The 18823-nt window shown below is 35.0% G+C and overlaps 4 protein-coding genes across 7 annotated transcripts; 3 read left to right on the top strand and 1 right to left on the bottom strand.

Annotated features, from left to right (window-relative positions):
* Positions 1-237: 237 nt before the first annotated feature.
* LOC140883639 (protein DETOXIFICATION 12-like) lies at positions 238-4790 on the top strand. The gene is made up of 7 exons (XM_073290192.1): positions 238-589; positions 2330-2874; positions 2974-3060; positions 3574-3630; positions 3729-3967; positions 4109-4314; positions 4461-4790. Exons 1-7 carry the CDS (start codon positions 344-346, stop codon positions 4521-4523), a joined length of 1443 nt encoding a protein of 480 aa, XP_073146293.1. The 5' UTR covers positions 238-343; the 3' UTR covers positions 4524-4790.
* A 485-nt stretch (positions 4791-5275) lies between these two features.
* Positions 5276-8173, top strand: LOC140874416 (protein DETOXIFICATION 16-like). Of its 2 annotated transcripts, none has more exons than XM_073277703.1 (7): positions 5276-5639; positions 6235-6779; positions 6886-6972; positions 7062-7118; positions 7211-7449; positions 7619-7737; positions 7973-8173. In XM_073277703.1, the coding sequence occupies exons 1-7, from the start codon at positions 5370-5372 to the stop codon at positions 8069-8071; spliced, it is 1416 nt and encodes a 471-aa protein (XP_073133804.1). In that variant the 5' UTR covers positions 5276-5369; the 3' UTR covers positions 8072-8173. The 2 variants fall into 2 exon arrangements, with proteins under 2 accessions (XP_073133804.1, XP_073133811.1); XM_073277710.1 differs by having other exon boundaries at positions 5548-5639; positions 6239-6779.
* Positions 8077-12095, bottom strand: LOC140874437 (dolichol-phosphate mannosyltransferase subunit 1). Of its 2 annotated transcripts, none has more exons than XM_073277728.1 (9): positions 12012-12095; positions 11809-11925; positions 10094-10193; positions 9959-9992; positions 9795-9871; positions 9335-9360; positions 9097-9261; positions 8896-9010; positions 8077-8280 (listed from the first exon to the last, which is right to left on the bottom strand). In XM_073277728.1, exons 2-9 carry the CDS (start codon positions 11907-11909, stop codon positions 8176-8178), a joined length of 723 nt encoding a protein of 240 aa, XP_073133829.1. In that variant the 5' UTR covers positions 11910-11925; positions 12012-12095; the 3' UTR covers positions 8077-8175. The 2 variants fall into 2 exon arrangements, with proteins under 2 accessions (XP_073133829.1, XP_073133834.1); XM_073277733.1 differs by having other exon boundaries at positions 11809-11952; positions 12033-12092.
* A 1758-nt stretch (positions 12096-13853) lies between these two features.
* LOC140874426 (uncharacterized protein At1g32220, chloroplastic) lies at positions 13854-18431 on the top strand. 2 transcript variants are annotated; one of them, XM_073277721.1, is made up of 7 exons: positions 13854-14081; positions 15639-15741; positions 15833-15921; positions 16115-16170; positions 16749-16895; positions 17711-17836; positions 18039-18431. In XM_073277721.1, the coding sequence occupies exons 1-7, from the start codon at positions 13972-13974 to the stop codon at positions 18317-18319; spliced, it is 912 nt and encodes a 303-aa protein (XP_073133822.1). In that variant the 5' UTR covers positions 13854-13971; the 3' UTR covers positions 18320-18431. The 2 variants fall into 2 exon arrangements, with proteins under 2 accessions (XP_073133822.1, XP_073133819.1); XM_073277718.1 differs by having other exon boundaries at positions 13856-14081; positions 15636-15741.
* Positions 18432-18823: the final 392 nt, after the last annotated feature.

Here is an 18823-nt window from a genome sequence, read left to right as displayed (position 1 = left end):
TCTTTAATAATATAGTAAAATTTTTTTTGAAATACTTTAATAATATAGTAAAATGAGTAAGAAGGTAATTAATTATTAGGCGAATATAAATGGTCATATACAAACAAATGACAAAAGTCAACAATGTCAGGGGCTAAACGGATATTTACCATAGTTGAGGGCCCGAAGACGAATTAATTAAATGAGAGTTTATAAACCTGCAAGCGCCAGAGTCTCACAGGCCAATGTCGTTTTACTTTTTACTCGGTCAGTCCAGCTGAATATTCTCCGGCGCCTAACAAAGGAAATATATAAAGAAAACCAGGAACAAAAATCACACACACAAACTTCAGTTCTTGCAAAGATGGAGGAGGGTTTGTTGCCGTTAGATGGGAAAGAAGAGAGGAGGGAAAGATCAAGAAGTGGCGGGCTGATCATAGAGGAGATGAAGAAGTTGGGTTATTTGGCGGCGCCAATGGTGGCGGTGACTCTGGCACAGTATTTGCTGCAAATTGTGTCGATTATGATAACTGGCCATTTAGGGGAACTCTCTCTTTCCAGCACAGCTATGGCCTTCTCGCTTGCTAATGTCACTGGTTTTAGCTTGATGGTATTCCTGTCTCTTTCAATCTAGCTTCGTTTTCGTTTTCTTTTCTGGGTTCTTGTGTTGTTATTGTATACTTCAAACTTTACGGATCAGGAGTAAAGTTTGAAGCTTTTTTAGTTTCCTAATGGTTTCCTCTGCTTTTATTGATATTCATCACTCAATATGCTGTGGTTACTGAAGTATCTTCTTGAAATGCTTGAGTTAAAACAAGATGGTTTCCAAGCTGGTGGTTTTACTGATAACAGCAACTTTGTTGTGATTTGACAGCAACTTTAGTTTTTACTCTCTGTATTTGAAAATGACTTGTTCTTTGGATGAGTAGTATGACTAGCCTTATAAATAAGAATATACTTTAATATATGCACCAACCACTGAATGCATTTCCTTACATGGTTCATCTATGATCTTACCTACTCATGTTCCTAATTAATTCACATGTTTACCACTGGTTGAGTTTATGTTATCAGAAGGGTAGTACCCTAATTTTGACCACATGGGGTTCATCTCATCGACCACTAAGATAATATTAAGACACATGCATGTATCATAAAAATGCCAAGAGACGTTCATGAATCATGTTTATGTTCCAAAATGATTTTGGCATTCTAAATGTGTTCAGATTATCTCTTTTTTACTTTTCTTTCTTTTTAATGTCCGAGTGTTGAGCATGGTAAGACTGCAGCCATGAGCTTCATTTGACCGCATGCGAACCCACCCACATGCGTGATCAATCATTGTTTGTAGCCTTACTAAGTGGTCAAACCCGTTGGATCTGTGTGAGCCACAATTGGACTGTTTGCATGTAGATATTTTCTTGATTAGAGACTGCTATGGTCACGTAGTCACCAGCTTATCCCATCCAGTCAATTTGGCGGTTTTAATTTTTTGTAGAAATGCAGTTCTTATTTGTTCTTTAGATGATGTGAAAATTTTAATGAAAAGAGGTAAAGCAAATATAATTCGATATCTATCTATAAGCAATCTGAAAATTATAGATACCTTTTTCACAGTTGGACATCAAATTTTTGGTATCTCTAAGCAAGTATTTTGTTAGCTACATTGTCCAAGGGGAATCTTCTGTCACTTGTTATTCCACTGCACTATCCACAGGCTTCCATAAATTGAATCGAAGTTTGTTATGTTAGATAAAAATTTCCTGTAAAACGACATACGTGATGAAAGTCTATAACTCACATTGTACAATTTTGTCATTGCAAGAAGCAGTCTTGAACCCCATTGTCATTAGAAATCATAAGAATCTGTAATTAACTTCCAATTCCGTGTTCATCATTTGATTTTTGATTATACAGATTTTTATACCCCTCTTCCAATGAAGATAGTAGGGAACATTTTGAGAGTTGGGAAAATCATGAGTCCACTTGGTTTGTGTGTTTTGTAACACTCATTTCCTATTGTTACACCACATGATAAAAATAAATTATTATTCAATCGTATGCATAGGAGTTGTGTTGATGTAGTGCAAGGATAGTCACGAATCGGTAGTGGCTCAAAACATGAAATGATATTTGGAAAACTTAACAAGAGTCAAAAAAACAAAAAATTTCTTGGAAACAGTAAGTTGCTTATTTCTTTTGGCTAGACTCGGCTTTTTAACTCAATGGCCAAGTAGAAAAAATGGTACATATTATTTTGCTACAGATTATAATGTTTCTGTTGAATAGCATACCATTACAGTGATTTTGTTAATATTTCCTCTAACTAACTCTAAGCTCTATGAAACAGTTAGGCATGGCCTGCGCCCTGGAAACGCTAGGTGGGCAGGCTTATGGTGCTCACCAATATGAAAAACTTGGAACCCAAACTTACACCGCTATCTGTTCCCTCATCATTGTTTGTATTCCCCTTTCTATTTTGTGGATATACATGGGAAATATACTCCTATTCTTTGGTCAAGATCCTCAAATTTCGCACGAAGCTGGAAAATTTATTACATGCCTTATCCCTGCTCTGTTCGGCTATGCAACTCTTCAACCAATGGTTCGGTATTATCAGATGCAAAGTTTGATCTTTCCTATGTTAATAAGCTCATGCATCACTCTCTGTTTCCATATACCGGTATGTTGGGCTTTAGTATATAAGTCTAGTCTAGAGAATCTTGGTGCTGCAGTTGCTATGGGTATTTCAGAGTGGTTGAACGTACTCATGCTCGGTTTGTACATGAAATACTCTTCTGTCTGTGCCAAAACCCGTGCACAGATTTCGATGAAGATATTTGATGGAATGAAAGAATTTTTTCGCTTTGCAATTCCTTCTGCTGTAATGGTTTGGTAATCTCTTTCTTCATGAACATGGAGCTTTGTTCTGATTTTTTTTTCCATTTCAAATGTTCTAATATTTCGATTAATTTGAAGTTTTGTATGATGCAGTCTTGAATGGTGGTCGTTTGAGCTGATGATCTTGCTTTCCGGGATTTTACCAAATCCTCAGCTTGAAACCTCAGTGTTGTCTGTATGGTAAGTTGTACACGAGCCTTTTGTGTATGAATTTTTCAAAATATATTTTGTTAAACATACTAGGGCAGTGTTTGCAACCTCTAAAAATAAGTGATTATGGAGAGAATCTTGACAAATTTATTAAGAGCTCCATAATCACTTATTTTCAGAGGTTGCAAACACTACATAGATCATAGTTATTAGAAGTGAAAGATATGCTAAGGTACATAGATACCATAAAGTCTGGGTGGAAGGCAAAAACCAAGCGTACACCTTATTGAATGGAGGCACCATATGGGAAAATATGTTGTAACTATATTCATTAATGTGTGAAGCGCAGTAATGTGCACATGTGCCCTGGAGTCTAAGCTCAAGTCGAGTTTTGCACCTTATCAAAGTGAAGCAAACCACGTAGTATTTCTGTTAAATTTATATTTGCTAAGGAAATTATATCATGTAGCATATAACATGTAATATTAAAATAAATATTAGATTAATGTGCTATCGCTTGATTGTGTAATTTCTTGTGAACAGCCTGAGCACCATTGCCACACTTTACGCGATACCATATGGATTGGCTTCAGGTGCAAGGTTGTACATCTATAGCTTGACTCTCTGTCTTCTGATTTGCTTAGATATATGCAGTCTCTCTAACTAATTCAAAATTTCGTTTGACTTCGATTATTCAGCACACGAATTTCAAACGAGTTAGGAGCTGGAAATCCTCGGGGGGCTCGCGTATCAGTTATTGCTCTAATGATTCTTGCAGCCTTGGAGGCAATAATTGTAAGCACAAGCCTCTTTGCTAGCAGGAACGTTTTTGGCTACGTTTTCAGTAACGAGAAAGAAGTCGTGGATTATGTGACAAATATGGCTCCTCTTGTTTGTTTATCAGTTATAATTGACTGTATCCAAGGGACCCTTTCAGGTTATTCTTTCTTTCTTTTTCCTAAGTTGTTTCTGTTTCAAAAAAATGAGTAGCTTTATCATTACATATTTGTTGGGAGTGCCTACATGGCATATGCACTTGTCCTTACAATACTTAATATTGACTATCTTCTATTACTAGGAGTTGCTCGAGGCTGTGGATGGCAGCATATTGGAGCATACGTCAATCTTGCGGCGTTTTATGCTTTTGGAATTCCGATAGCAGCTGCATTGGGGTTCTGGTTGAATTTGAGAGGGAAAGGTCTATGGATTGGTGTACTTTCTGGTGCTACGTTGCAGGCGATCTCGTTTGCCGTGATAACGAGTTTCACAAACTGGGAAAAACAGGTTATGTTCTTTGAACTTTTTTGTGTTTTTCTTGTTCAAGTATCTAGATAGTTGGTCAAGGTAGGCTATTTTAATGCACTTAGTGATTTTGAATTTTTTGTGATTTCATGAAAAATGTATTAATTTTCGAATGGATTTCACTGCAGGCAGCCATGGCCAGGGACAGATTGTCTGAGGAGAAGCATTCATTCGATGATAGGCTTGCTTGAAAATGTACACAAACAGTGTCATACGACATCGGAGATCTCGATATCGTTCCAATTTTTGATGTCTCGAATTTTTTACTTTGTCATAACCACTAGTCCTTGGTAGTATGCCTCATGCATGGGGTGAATTGGTTCAATCACATCCAAAATTTTGAAATGTGGACAGATGTATCTACCATTGTAAGAATAAATGAGATTGGTCTCTATGATCTAAAACGGTTCGATTATGAAGTGAATTAGAAATCCATCTTAATTAACACTAGATATTATATAAATATGTAATAGATGAATTTGTAATAAATGAATTTGAATTTTATGGTCTTACGTCTCTCAATTATAAAAATGTATTTGAAATTCAAAGATTTTAAAAATGCAAACACAACCTTAACGGTTTTTAAATCCAGAACTCAAATTTTGTTTAAAACGAACTAAAATAAATTTGAAGTTGGGATTTGAAACTCAAATACATCAAATTTTCTCATCCAACCACACTCTCTGCATGATTTTAATATGCAAAGTCTTGTTTTATAATCTTACGTGCAATGCATGAAACAAAGTGTCAATCTTCTACCTAACAGATTATTTCAAAAATGATAAATACCTCTCCGCATTAATAGTGGGAGCCACTTTCTTGAATTACTCGATCCACTGTCGCAGGCAGACGCCTTCTACAAGCTAAGCTTGATAGATACTTTCTCATTGAATAATGCACATTATTGATGATTAAACAAATATAATAGTTATTAATTTCTTTGGCAAGATGAATTTGGATCCCTTTTCTGCTCACATTATTCTTTAACAAAAAAAGCATTAAAACTAGCTAAAAACCGGACCAAGAAACTTAAAATCATGGGTGAAGAATCAAACCCTTTACTTTTTTCAAACGAAGAAATCACGAGTACCGCTCATGATGTCCCCAGAGAGGCCACTAATGTTAGTGAATTTGTCGAGGAAGGAAAGAAGCAATTGGGATTGGCTGCGCCTCTAATAGCAGCAAGCATATTGCAGTTTTGTTTGCAAGTGATTTCAGTGATGTTTGTGGGACACCTTGGTGAACTGCCGCTGTCCAGTGCTTCAATGGCCACTTCTTTTGCCTCTGTCACTGGATACAGTGTGTTGGTACGTGTATGTTTTGTGACCATCTTCTGGTATTTTCTGAAATTATAATTTTGTTGATTATAATATAAGTTGTATCCTGATGAAATTCTTGAGTTTGCGGGGCAGAATTGCAGGAAAAAAAATGTGGTTTATGCATTAATCCACTTTAAAGATGAGTTACATTGTTGCCATATAGTTTTCAGTACACACTTGTTATGATCACACTATTGTGAATGGCCCAAGTATCTTCTCCTTCTGCAAAATTGCAAGTTTAAGTTAATTTTTTGGATACCAATGTAAAAAGATACCATATTTATTAAGGCCCTTCATGCTTAATATATCTACTTAGTTCAATTTTAGCTGGTGGCATTAACTACGTTTCCTTGTCTATTTTTGGTTGGTTATTTGTCACTGGATTTGGCTTTCTGTTTTCTTAGAAGCCTTTGATGAGTTTACTTTATATTTCCATTCGTGCTCATATTCGGTCTGAAAGATGCGACTTATCAGCAGCACAAAGCCTAAGCGTCGTATCTTCAGCTATGACTTGGCGATAGATGCTTTGCACTACATTCTATACTACATCACTCACATGATACACATTTCACAAATTCTGAAGCTAGGAATGGCAAGTGCTTTGGAAACACTCTGTGGACAAGCCTATGGAGCCAAGCAGTACCACATGCTAGGCATTTACACGCAGAGAGCAATCTTGATCCTCTTAACCTTAAGTATTGCCCTATCGATTGTCTGGTTTAACACTGGCTGGATTCTTGCAACTCTCGGTCAAGATAAGGAAATCTCATCCGGGGCAGGAGAGTTCAATCGTTGGATGATCCCAGGCCTCTTTGCATATGGTGTCCTCCAATGTCTCATGCGTTTTCTGCAGACGCAAAACACAGTGGTTCCCATGATGATAAGCTCTGGACTAACGGCATTGTTTCATATCTTGATGTGTTGGGTTCTCTTGTTCAAATTCGAGCTTGGAAGCAAAGGGGCTGCTTTAGCAAATGCCATATCGTATTGGGTAAATGTTCTTTTGTTGGCCTTGTATATCAAGTTCTCTAAATCCTTCTCGAAAAGTTTCACCGGTTTTTCAGCTGAAGCCATCCACGATCTTCTTGGTTTTTTAAGGCTTGCTATTCCTTCAGCTATAATGATATGGTATGTAGCTGTTATGTGCACAACTGCATCTGTATTTGTTTACTGATGTTTTCTCTCTTTCTTTTCTAACTATATGTATGTTACTAATCACTACTTGAACTTGCAGCCTTGAGTATTGGTCATTTGAGATGGTTGTTCTTTTATCAGGTTTACTCCCAAACCCGAAATTAGAGACATCTGTATTATCAATAAGGTTTGCAATTTTCATTTCATTTTCTAGTTTACTGGAACAACATATTTATGTGCAATTACTAATTCATATCGTTGAGTTTGTTTCCATAGCCTTAACACATGCTGGATGGTTTATACAATCTCAGTTGGCCTTGGTGGTGCCGTGAGGTCAGTTACTCTGTACTGTACAGCTTCCTTGACTTTTCAAGATTTTAAGATCTCAGATGCCTGTTTTTACATGTGATGATTATGAATCTTAGCACAAGAGTTTCTAATGAATTCGGCGCCAAGCAGCCACAACGTGCACGACTTGCAGTTTGCGTAGCTGCATTGATCGCCACTTCAGAGGGTGTTATTGTTGGAACGATTACAATTTTGGTGAGAGATGTTTGGGGACAGCTGTACAGCAGTGAGACAGAAGTGATCACATATGTTGCAAGAATCATGCCAATTCTGGCTTTGTCAAATTTCATAGATGGTTTTCAATGTGTGCTATCAGGTAAGATTCCAAGAATGGTTATGCAGATTTTCTTGGAACTTTAAGCCTTACCCTTGGCCTTTCAACATTTTTCGAATAAAAATCTCCGTCTTCCCTCTTATCAAATCTTCTATTGTTGCGATTCTATCATCTTGAAAATCGACTAATTGACTCATACAACTGAATTCAGGAGCTGCTAGAGGATGTGGATGGCAGAACTTATGTGCATTCATAAATCTTGGAGCTTATTATGTTGTTGGCATACCTTGTGCTGTGCTCTTTGCGTTCATCTTTCACATTGGAGGCATAGTAAGTTCCGGTCTCTATTTGCTTAGTGTCTGCAAGGGTTGACACACAACACAAAACGTATATTCTTAAAAAAAATCTTCAACTACGTTCCCTAACAGATGTCTATTCAAAACACTTTAAATCACGAGTGGCACCAAGATTTCTGCAATCTGTGTATGTGTGAGATTCAAGTGTGCATAGGCACCAGTATATATCGTTTATAATGAAACGCTGAATGGTGAGTTATGAATATCAGGGACTTTGGATGGGGATTATCTGCGGACTTGCTGTTCAAGCTGTGATACTTGTTATTGTAAACCTCAACACAGATTGGGAAAATGTGAGAAATTGCTGATGAGATCAGAATACATTCATATAATTTTGACGCGAAAATTTATAAATTTGCTAAAGCTTCTGTATGAGATATTGCAAGTATAAAAGTGAGTATTCTACTCTATTTCATGTTGTCACCAGAAGGTACATAAGTCCCTTCAGATACTCGACAATTTCTGATCCCCCGAGCTTCGAGCTTCCATATACTCTATCAACAAAAGTGATAGGAACCTGGACAAACACCAAAGGAACATGACGGAACCAAGTTATTAAACATAAAAGCCTTGATATTTAAAGGTTTAGAGACTCTGACAACTAGAACAATCGCAAGTAATTCACAGTCTCAACGTGGTGAATTCCTGTAATTCTGATTTCTGAACTACCACTTGGACTTTTCGAGTAATTAGAGTTTTATTGTACAATTCATTGCCAACTCCTAAGTCCTTATTGCTCCTAGTAATTACTTAGGTCTCATATGGATGCTCTTTGGTTTCATAGATTCAATAATTGCCAAAATTTAACATTGTGTCCTGATCCCTGGCTAGAGTTAACTCCCTCTCTATGAAATCATTACCAAGAATTGACACGCTCTTTTACAACTTTGACTAATCTTGCCAGGGTTAAGTGCCCACTCTTCTTTTAACCTCTTTTGTCTACTTCCAGATTTCAACTAGTGTGTTCAACCCAAGTTCGTTTCACATCTAGCATCAATCTACAGCCCTAAAATCATTGCATATCACCAATTCATTGTCAGGTGAAAAACTAAAGAAAAAAATGCATGAATTAAATCGTTAACATAAATTATAAAATAGTGATATGAATAAATGAATTACATAAGATAATTACCTCTTCAATTTGGTAACCCATTCTCGAAGCCCTGACAATCATCTCCATCTGGAAAACATACCCCTTACTCACAACAGAGCTTATAACATCTTGAAGCACAGATTTCTGGTAGAGTCTGCGCACGAAAGGATAATATCAAGTTTGTGGCTGTATGTATACGCAAAGAAAATGTTGATATTTATTCAGATAATTGTAAGGTACCGGAAAGAGCCAGTTAAGTCTGATACACCTGGCCAGAGAAGAGTTTGTGCAAGGACATTGGCTCCTCTGCTCGTTAATTTACGCATTAGATTCCATCCATGCACCCCCCCATCTTTAACATATCGAGTTCCAGTGACAATGCTTGCACCTGTCTCCATCTGTTTCCTGAACAAAAAGGATCTCAGAAAGTATGCTACCAGGACAGCAAGAATCCATGAATTTGCTTAGATTTGCTTACTTAATGAAGCTTGGAAGGTATTTTGGCTGGTGAAGAGCATCAAAAGAAAACACATCTCAGTAAGATTACAAATATCAAAAACTATTTGAAACAAAATACACTGTTGTAAATCCATTACGAAAAAAAACTGTACAAATGTTGTCCTAAAGTTGAATTAAACAGGCAATGACATTTGCCCACTCATCCCAATCGACCTCGGACAGATTTAACTTTCCTTTGATCTAAACAACTCATTCTTCTTTTTAGGTTTAGTCTTCAAATTATCAAACTATATCAAGGCTCTGCATCTCGAATCTTAAGGTATGAATAATGTGTCAACAAAGTAAGTTATCATTTTGCGTGTGTGTGGTAACATAGGTTTATGGCACACCAAAGCCTACTATATCATCAGGTCAAATGATATGAAAAATCATAAGCAATTTTTTTTACAATTATTTCTATTTAATAAGGGTAAACTTACATGGTGAGACAAATCAGCATCCATTATCACTACAAAATTTCCAGAGGCATACTTCAGCCCATGCACATAAGCAGTCCCTGAAATGAAAATCGTCAATGTCTAGGCCACAACTTCCAGAGAAATACTTCATGGACATTCTAAATATAGAAGATGCCGAAACATACCCAAGCCAAGCTTCTTAGGTCTAGGTCTCAATAACTGCAGTACCAGAACTCCATGAGTGCAATATAAAGCTACTAAACTAAAATCATGAGAAATCGATAACTGCAAAGATCGTGACCTGATTTCTCAAAACTTACAATGCGATCTTCCCCATACACTTGTAGCAACTGTTTGACAATCTCCTGAGTTCCATCCGGACTCCCATCATCCACTATGATTATTTCAAAATTAACATTCCTGATTGGGAAGCACACAAGAGTCACACCACTGAAAAAATCTAATTTGAGGAAGGAAGATTCAAAATTTTCTGAATATGAAATCAGAACTTCTAAGTAGATTAGGAATCTAGGATTATTCTATTTCATGTCAAAGGGGGCCCATTAAATAGGCAATGGCATAGAAGGACTAGGGTGACAAATTTCAAGATCAAAATTGCAAATACTATTGATAAAACCCGATTAGATATTAAAGCTACCAGATCAATGTAAAGTAATCATGAAAAACAAATAAATGAATTAGAATAAGCTCCCATATAATTAAAAGTGTTATGATACCACTTAGTTCTTATCATATTTACTGAATTCTATTAATTTTTAAATCATGTCTTAGCTGAAAGAGAATGAATTAGACTCGATGAAGAGCCACACAGTTATTGGTTACTAAATCAAAGATTTCACTCTTCATTTCTCATAGTTTATATTAACTGGATAAAAATTGCTACCCAATAAAATATTGCATGGCCAGTAAAATTACATGTTAGCTCTTCAGTATTAATTAGTCCAAGTGTCCAACAAAAGTCCACACTTGTTGGTAACTGTAACAGAATCCACAACATTCAAGAAAAAGAACACGGAGAGAATCTATTTGGAACCATAAGAACATAAAAGAGAGAGAAAGACAACAAACAAAGGAGGATATTAAGAAACTTGAACAAAAAATTCTGCGTATAATGTAATACTTTAACATCACATGAAGGGCTCCTTAAAACTTATGTCCTTGACAACTGGCATTCGTAGATTGTTATGATATTAAGAAACTTGAACAAAAAATTTTGCTTTTAAACAATCAATATTTGCAATTTCCCTTGCATTGCTCATAAAATGAAAAGAAACAAGAAATAACATGCACAAAACAACATCATTATGTTGAGTATCACTTTCTGATTGCCAATTAGTGGAGAATCCAACTTACAGTAGGCACTACAGTCCCAGAAAATATTAAAAAGAGATAACTAGAGCATCATTTGGCGTGAAGATAAAATGTATAAATACTTGTTGGCAACAGAAGAAAAAAATTATGCTGCATGTCAAGGTGGTGGCAATTAATATTTTATCGACTTACAATTTAATAATTTAAATTTAAATTTTGAAAAAAAAGGGAGCTTTTTTCTATTCATTTCCTGCGCTTGGATGTTTGAATATCAGATGTCTGTAACATCAGCAACATTAGAGGAAACCTACAACCATCTACATAAGAAAGGAGCTAAAATTGGAACCAAGTACTGGTAACGAGCTCTTCCTTGATGCAAAAGTCTCCACAGTCAATGTTTTATATCCAAAAATTAGAGCTGCCAAATGCCAATGAGGAATATCGGCATCCACTGTAGAGACATTCACGTTTTTCCAGAGTATCGATTATCACATTTATATTACAAATGAAAACTCAATTGAAACTCAGCATTCCTAAACCAGCACACAAAACTCCAAAGTTCTAACCTTTTAGACACCTTCCAATTGCGATCAAATTGCCAAAATTAACGTGGAACGAAATTTCTTGTTTTGCATTTGGAAAAAAAAAAAAAAAAACTTCATCGAGCATAGAAAAAGAATAGATTTCAAAAGAAAGTACTCACGGAAGATGCTTGAAGACGAGGTAAACAATGAGAGCGATGTTGAGGCGTTCATTGTAGGTGGGGATAATTATACTGTACTTGTTCTTCTCCATTTCCTCCATTTTCACGACCTAATTTCTGATCAGTTCCATTAAAATTAAAACCCTAAAAACGCATCAAAATCCTTATTCAATTACAGAAACCAGAAATTTTAGGAATTTTACCAAAATTGATCGGATCCAAACCTAGATTTTTGGATACTCCAACAGTTTGAAAGATCACAGTTCCACTTATGCCCTGATTTATATTTAATCGTTCCTCAATTATATGAAAAATGTTAATATATTGTTAATAATATTATTAATTTTTTTTTTCCTACAAGAATAGTATTATTAATTTACCCCCTACAATGTTGTACAATACAGTTCTCCACGATTAATTTTTATAAAAAAATACTTAGGTTCCAAATACATTTAAAACTTTTTTTACTGTATTTATAAATGAAAAAAAATAAAATAAAATACACACTTATATAAGATTTTTGTTAAAAGAATTTAAAAACTATTCTCTAAATAAAGTTTTTTTAAAAAAATATTGAGATGTGTTTTTAAATGTTATTAGAATAAAAGACAATGAACTCAAGACATGTTATTTTTAAAATATAAGAATGTTTTTTTATAAAATAATTGTTCAAACACATATTTATTTTTATAAATATATTTTACAAAACACTTTTGTAAAAAAATTTTATAAATACTCATACGAAAGTAGTCTAATTTCATTTACATGGATGTAGAGCACATTTTGTAAGTTAAAATGACTACGTTTTGTTTTCTAGTTTAAAATCAACTTCTATTGTGTTTTATAGCAAATTTAAAAGCTAATTTCGTGGTTTTTATCAGATAAACAAATTAAATTGTTTCGTATATCATATTTTATTATATAATGCTTAAAAATATTAATTTGGAGTGTTAGAATGGTTTAAATATGTCTCAGATATGAAATTTCTGATTCTATAGTAATTTGGTTAACAATTTATAAATCGATAATGATATGAAATAGTCGTTAGTGAGTCTTCATCACAATCGTCTATCTCGGATAATAATATTAAAATTAGTAAAATATCGATGTAATTTTAGTTTATTATATAAAAAATAATATTTTTAAAAAATAATTAAGAATTTGTTCTCATGACAAACAGTCAAAACACTTGCAATTCATGAGTCCTTCATATTCAATTCTTCATGATATAAATCTCACATACACATAATTTCTCTCTCATTTTCTTTTATACATGCTTGAATTAGATCTTATCTTAACTAAAATGATAGAATTGAGAATGGAGTTGTGGCATAGAAAAAAAAAAGTTCAAAATTTAAAATCACTGAAAATATTATTCGAGAACAATTGCAATAAATTAAATGGTTCAAATAATCTATCTACATTAAAAAAAAAAAACGTATTGAAGTACTTTATATGACAACATGATCGATCATTTTATTTCAAAAAATGCAAGAAGAGTGAATTTTAAATTATATTGGTTGTGGACTAACTTATTTTAAAAAATTATGTAAAATACTATTTCCAATATATAGTTTCTTTAATAACATATTACTAGTTTACTTTGATTATGACATTAAATTATTTATTTATTTTTTCTAAATATGAATTTTTAATTGCATGTAAGATGACCTATATTTTTAACTTTGCTCCAGGCTACATTTTTATCCGGATGGCTTTTGATTGTTAGAGACGTTTTATTTATCATTTTACTAAAGTGAGAAGTAGATACAATTACAAAGTAGTGATTGATTTCTCATTTTAGGAACTGAAAAATAGATACAAAGTAGTTGTTAACGAAACTTACACGAGTTTCTTCCCACAAATCATAAAAAACTACATGATTGAAATGCAATTTATATTCGGGAAAAATTTGTTAGGAATAATAAAGAGATAAATAAAAAAAAATGTATGTGAAAACTTATTTTATGAATATTTATTTAAGTTGAGCTGAAACATAGAGCAAATGTATCTCTTAATATAAAATTAAATTAAATTCGTATAGAGAGAACCCCAAACACATAGCATAAGCATTACCACAATTGTTGGTTTGTAAGAAATCAATTTCTGTCCAGAAAAGTGTTCGAAAAAATCCACCATCTTGAATTTCCTCAAGAGAACGGGATGACGTCACTCTCCTGCAGCACCGCCATTTCCGCAGCTTCATCACAACCGAGCAGGACCCTTTTTCCCTCATCCAGTGCCTCACATTTTTCGAGGCTCTTCCCCTCTCGGTTTGTAATCTCTTTTTTTTTTTTTTTTTTGGGGTTTTATTTTAGTGTTTTTTTTTTTTTTTTTTTTGTGTTAAAGTGGAGTAGGAGTGGAACCCAAGGATGATGCTTGATCGTTCGTTGCTTTGATTTAGAATTTAAAGGGGAAAACAAGAAACAAAGAACAGATCACTTTTATGTTTCTCTTTTTTTCGAGCTTGAAATTTTATGTGATATGGATGTTTCTTTCTGCTGGTGGTGATCAATCACTAACTTTTTTCTTGGCTGATTATTTCTCCATCGACGTGCTGGTTATTGTGTATTTTACCGTGGGACGGTGACCATACATTTGGCATAACTCAAATGGGAAAATCTTGTGCTATTTCATTCATTTGCGATTGTTGGGAAAAAGTGTAGTTTAAGATCTAGCTTTAGGGGTGCACCTCGTTAATGCGAATGACTCTATTTATGGGGCCTTGGTGTTTGCTGGATGTCCGGGACTCGAGGTTTATGGCCTCTGTTGTCTCTATTAGGCTCCTGCGGTACATCATAGCATCCCCAACAATGTGAACCACGACCATCGAAACCATTTATGTAAATTGTGGTCACCTGTAGCAAAACTCAATATGAATATCACTCCTAGCTATGTCTTTTTAACTCATTTTTAAGTCTCATAGCTCCTACAGGTGCCCTGCCATAACCTATACTGGCGCTGAAGAAAAACTGCAACTCTCATGTTTTCTTATGTTATCCCCTACCTCTGTTGAATTATATGTCAACACAACCAAATCCTTAAAACAGTGAATTTCCTTGTTTTTGCTTCTATGGCAATGCAGAATGCGTAGACTGAAGTTTATTTGAAACATGATTCCTCCTTGTATCCAATAGCAATCTGTTTTCAGTGCGATCGATGCTCATACCATTACACTATTCATTCAACACATTTTTACATTTTGGTTAGGAAAATCAACTTCATCATATCCATAAGTTGAAACACGGAATAAACAACATATTAAATAACCAGGCACTGCATTTTGAAGATTGCAAGTATTTCATTCATGAAGGTAGACTGTTGAAGTTATATTAACTCATTGTGTGATCGTTTTTTATCATATTGTTTCCTTTTATAGAAAATAACCTGATTTTTTTGGCATTAGACGCAATAGGCCCTCTGAACATTATTCTCGTTGTGGATTATTTTGCTCATTAAAAAATATGAGTGATCTATTGACTGAGTATCACATAGACAACATGCCCAAGTACTAGTAACATCATAAAACTGGTGTAGGCTGTAGGTTTATTAAAAAGGACAGCAAGAACCGGCAAATGGGACATTAGTGGATATTCATCCAACACCTACTTCATTTTTGGGTAACCAGTTGAAAATAGAACCGCAATAGGACGACCAGCTATGGGTTGTAAACTGATTATTGCAATCCTTAACAAAGAATTTTTGTCAAGTTTTTAGAAAGTATAGTCTTAAATTTTATCGTGAAAGCTGCTATTGGCTTGTTTTACAAACTGTTTTTTGACATGTTTGGCATTATGGTGATGGCAGTTTTCTTTTTCTTTTTATAGTAGCCCTTTCAGGGTTGGTGTCAAATGCAGTTATGCGGGATCTAGTAGCATAAAGGATGCTACTGCTGGTACGATTGATGTCGTGGCTGATATTAAGACTGAGAAAGTATGACCTTGTGATTAATCTAATTGCAAATTAAAAATGTGTGGTTCTGTTAATTACCTAAACTAGCTGTCATTGCGAATTTTATTACCAGATCGTAGTATTAGGAGGCAGCGGCTTCGTGGGTTCAGCAGTCTGTAGGGCTGCAATATCAAAGGGGATAGAAGTCATTAGTGTTAGCAGGTACATGGATGTCTCATCATGAAGCTAATTACTGATTTCTCACTTTATGAACATCATAGTCCTGAGCTGCAGTTTTGTGCCAAATTTTTCTTTAAATATGGATTTTACAACATGATTGATCTCATTATACGGTTGCATTCGTCATTCTCTGCGACTTTATTTAGTTTTCAAATTGCACCTAAATTGTTAACAGGTCAGGGCGTCCTTCGTACTCAGGCTCGTGGGTTGACCAAGTTAGTTGGGTGACAGGCAGGTGCTTTTTGCTTTCTACGATATGCACATTTTGCATACATATTTGCTATATTGAATTGTGTAATTGTACCTCCATCCCAAATACATAAGCTTTTTTTCATTTTTCGGTTGGCCCAAATATATAGTCCAGTTTTCTTGGTTTTACTAATATACTCATGTTATCAAAGTCTTGGAAAACATGCAACCATCTTTTGAATGAATTAAATAGGAATAAAATTTGAGTCAAAATTTATTTTTCCAGTGATTTTCGAAAATCTATGTGAAAAACAAACAAGTCTGTATATTTGGGCCAGAGGGAGTATATTTGCGAGTAATACAAGCATTGAAGAAGTGTATTGGTTGGGTGACAGATAGGCAAATAAACCAAATATTGATTTCATCTCTTTTCATATTTTCATCCTTGAACTAGCATTAAGTGACAGTTTTTGAATCTTCTGTGTCAAACACGGAATCCTTTAGAAAAAAGAAGTTGGAACATATGGCTGCTACATTTGTCAGCACCGTCTAAACCCATTGATCACAAACGATACCTCGTTAAATCTGCCCAAGAATGAATTGGTTCTTCAATCAAGCAGGGGATGTTTTCTATTTAAATTGGGATGAAGTGCTGGCTGGAGCCACTGCAGTTGTTTCTACACTTGGAGGTTTTGGCAGTGAGGAACAAATGCAAAGGATCAACGGCGAGGCTAATATCTTGGCTGTAAATGCTGCTAAAAATTTTGGTGAGGAATTATTCATTTCTTTTGTGGTGATATTCCAAGAATAGTCCTATCAAAAAAGATATTCCAAGAATAGTTTTTTGTTCTGGTTCCAATTCGATATTCTCAAGTTATGGACTGTTTTTTGGATGATTCTTGAGAAGCAATGAGCTTGTTTTCCTGTACACGTGCTATTTGCTAAATGTTTTGCTTGCTATGTCTAGCTGTATCTAATCTATACAAACGTGCTCAATATTGTATACTCCTACACATAATTTTTAATATCATGCATGACATAGTTTGCATGGTACCAATTATCTAATTACCAAAGGTTGGACTTATTATAGCAATCAATTTGTCTTCCTAAAACTACTTGTGAGAGCCAGTCCTTATTTTACCTGTTTCTCAATGTCTTAATCAGAGGGCTATTGAAATAAATTTATAAGAAGCGGATCTGCACAAGCTGACCTTTGAAATCCATTCTGGTTTCCTTTGCATTATCTACGATGAATTATGATTTAGCACTCGATAGTCTGTTCATAGTCTCTATTCATCGTGATAAAAAAAAACTGCATGTTTTCATTTTAAGCTGAGGAGTGTTTTAAGCATATACTCAAGAAATTATTCCTGCACATTCTCATTACAAATTCAATTTTTTAAAAAAAAAATTTGTAAAGAGCCACAAGATTTAGTACTAAAACCGAAGTCAGGAGCGCCTTGTATATCGTAAACCAATAATCTTTTCATTTTACTCAATCGCCCGTTTTTTATGAATGAGTGTCATTAGTTTATTCTCTCATGAATGAGGGTCAATAGTTTATTCTCTCATTCCTGTGCAGGTATCCCTAAGTTCATATTAATATCAGTTCATGATTATAATCTACCGTCATTTCTACTTACATTCGGATACTTCACTGGAAAGAGGAAAGCAGAGTCTGAGGTTCTTTCCAAATATCCATCATCAGGTAACTTCTTCAAAGTTTTCGTATGCCAGTGGAAATTAAAGCCAAAATAAGAAGAGTTTACCATAATACTTTGAATCTTCAGTACTTTGAAGTTGTTTAAATAACTGACCCGTTAAGTGGGAGGGGGCATGCCATTTTTTCTTAATGTTGAACTTAATATTTGTTATATACCGTCAAATGTTTTATCGTTCAACTTCGGCAGGTGTTGTCTTCAGACCGGGGCTCATATATGGGAAGAGAAGGGTTGATGGATTTGAGATTCCCCTGGACTTGATAGGCGAGCCACTGGATAAATTTCTATCGGCTGTTGGAAACTTCACCAAACCTCTGAACTCTTTGCCTGCCTCTGATCTACTTTTGGCACCGCCGGTCAGCGTGGACGATCTTGCCTTTGCTGTGGTAAATGCTATCAGAGACGACTATTTCTTTGGTGTTTTCACGATAGAGCAAATCAAGGAAGCAGCCGCAGCAGCCAAGGTTTGAAATTTGCTGGCTGTTTGAAAGGCCACACGCTCTTCTAGTTAGGACTTCTTGCAATTAAGGTTTATACACACATCTGACACTTTCAACTGAGTTACATGTATAATAGCGCAAGTTATACCATTTTAAACCAAAAGTCATTCACGATGGTTCCCAAATATGGTTCATTTCTTGGTTGCATACCTTCGTTTTGGTAGAAGGATCTCGGGAATATTACTTCATCGGACTCAAAAGGCCAATATTGGAAGTTTAACTTAAGTCAAGTCCAGGCATCATGTACTTGGGAAGAACACGGTCCCTCCCGGATACTAAGCTGGCAAGACGTCGGCCTTATCAAAGTGTAGGAAGACATAATCGTCTGCTAGAATTCAGATGTATAACATGTATAATTGAACAATAGCAAGATAGAACATAATACCTGCACGATCAAAAAACAAAAGTTGGTGTCTCATAGCAGATCAACAACCATTTCACGGAATCTATTCGATCATATTCATCCCATGGCAG

This window comes from Henckelia pumila, chromosome 1 (genome assembly GCF_033568475.1).
Source record: "Henckelia pumila isolate YLH828 chromosome 1, ASM3356847v2, whole genome shotgun sequence".
In the NCBI taxonomy this organism is placed as follows: Eukaryota; Viridiplantae; Streptophyta; class Magnoliopsida; order Lamiales; family Gesneriaceae; genus Henckelia; species Henckelia pumila.
This window is presented reverse-complemented; position numbering and strand designations above follow the sequence as displayed.

Coding starts and splice junctions, on each gene's coding strand:
- LOC140874426 (XM_073277718.1), top strand. CDS start 13,972: ATGACGTCACTCTCCTGCAGCACCGCCATTTCCGCAGCTTCATCACAA. Junction 15,742..15,832: donor CTGATATTAAGACTGAGAAA/GTATGACCTTGT, acceptor TTTTATTACCAG/ATCGTAGTATTAGGAGGCAG. Junction 16,896..17,710: donor AAATGCTGCTAAAAATTTTG/GTGAGGAATTAT, acceptor ATTCCTGTGCAG/GTATCCCTAAGTTCATATTA.
- LOC140874416 (XM_073277703.1), top strand. CDS start 5,370: ATGGGTGAAGAATCAAACCCTTTACTTTTTTCAAACGAAGAAATCACG. Junction 7,119..7,210: donor GGCCTTGGTGGTGCCGTGAG/GTCAGTTACTCT, acceptor TATGAATCTTAG/CACAAGAGTTTCTAATGAAT. Junction 7,738..7,972: donor TCTTTCACATTGGAGGCATA/GTAAGTTCCGGT, acceptor TATGAATATCAG/GGACTTTGGATGGGGATTAT.
- LOC140883639 (XM_073290192.1), top strand. CDS start 344: ATGGAGGAGGGTTTGTTGCCGTTAGATGGGAAAGAAGAGAGGAGGGAA. Junction 590..2,329: donor TCACTGGTTTTAGCTTGATG/GTATTCCTGTCT, acceptor TCTATGAAACAG/TTAGGCATGGCCTGCGCCCT. Junction 3,968..4,108: donor TATCCAAGGGACCCTTTCAG/GTTATTCTTTCT, acceptor TTCTATTACTAG/GAGTTGCTCGAGGCTGTGGA.
- LOC140874437 (XM_073277728.1), bottom strand. CDS start 11,909: ATGGAGGAAATGGAGAAGAACAAGTACAGTATAATTATCCCCACCTAC. Junction 10,194..11,808: donor CTCGTCTTCAAGCATCTTCC/GTGAGTACTTTC, acceptor CTTCCCAATCAG/GAATGTTAATTTTGAAATAA. Junction 9,262..9,334: donor TACCTTCCAAGCTTCATTAA/GTAAGCAAATCT, acceptor CTTTTTGTTCAG/GAAACAGATGGAGACAGGTG.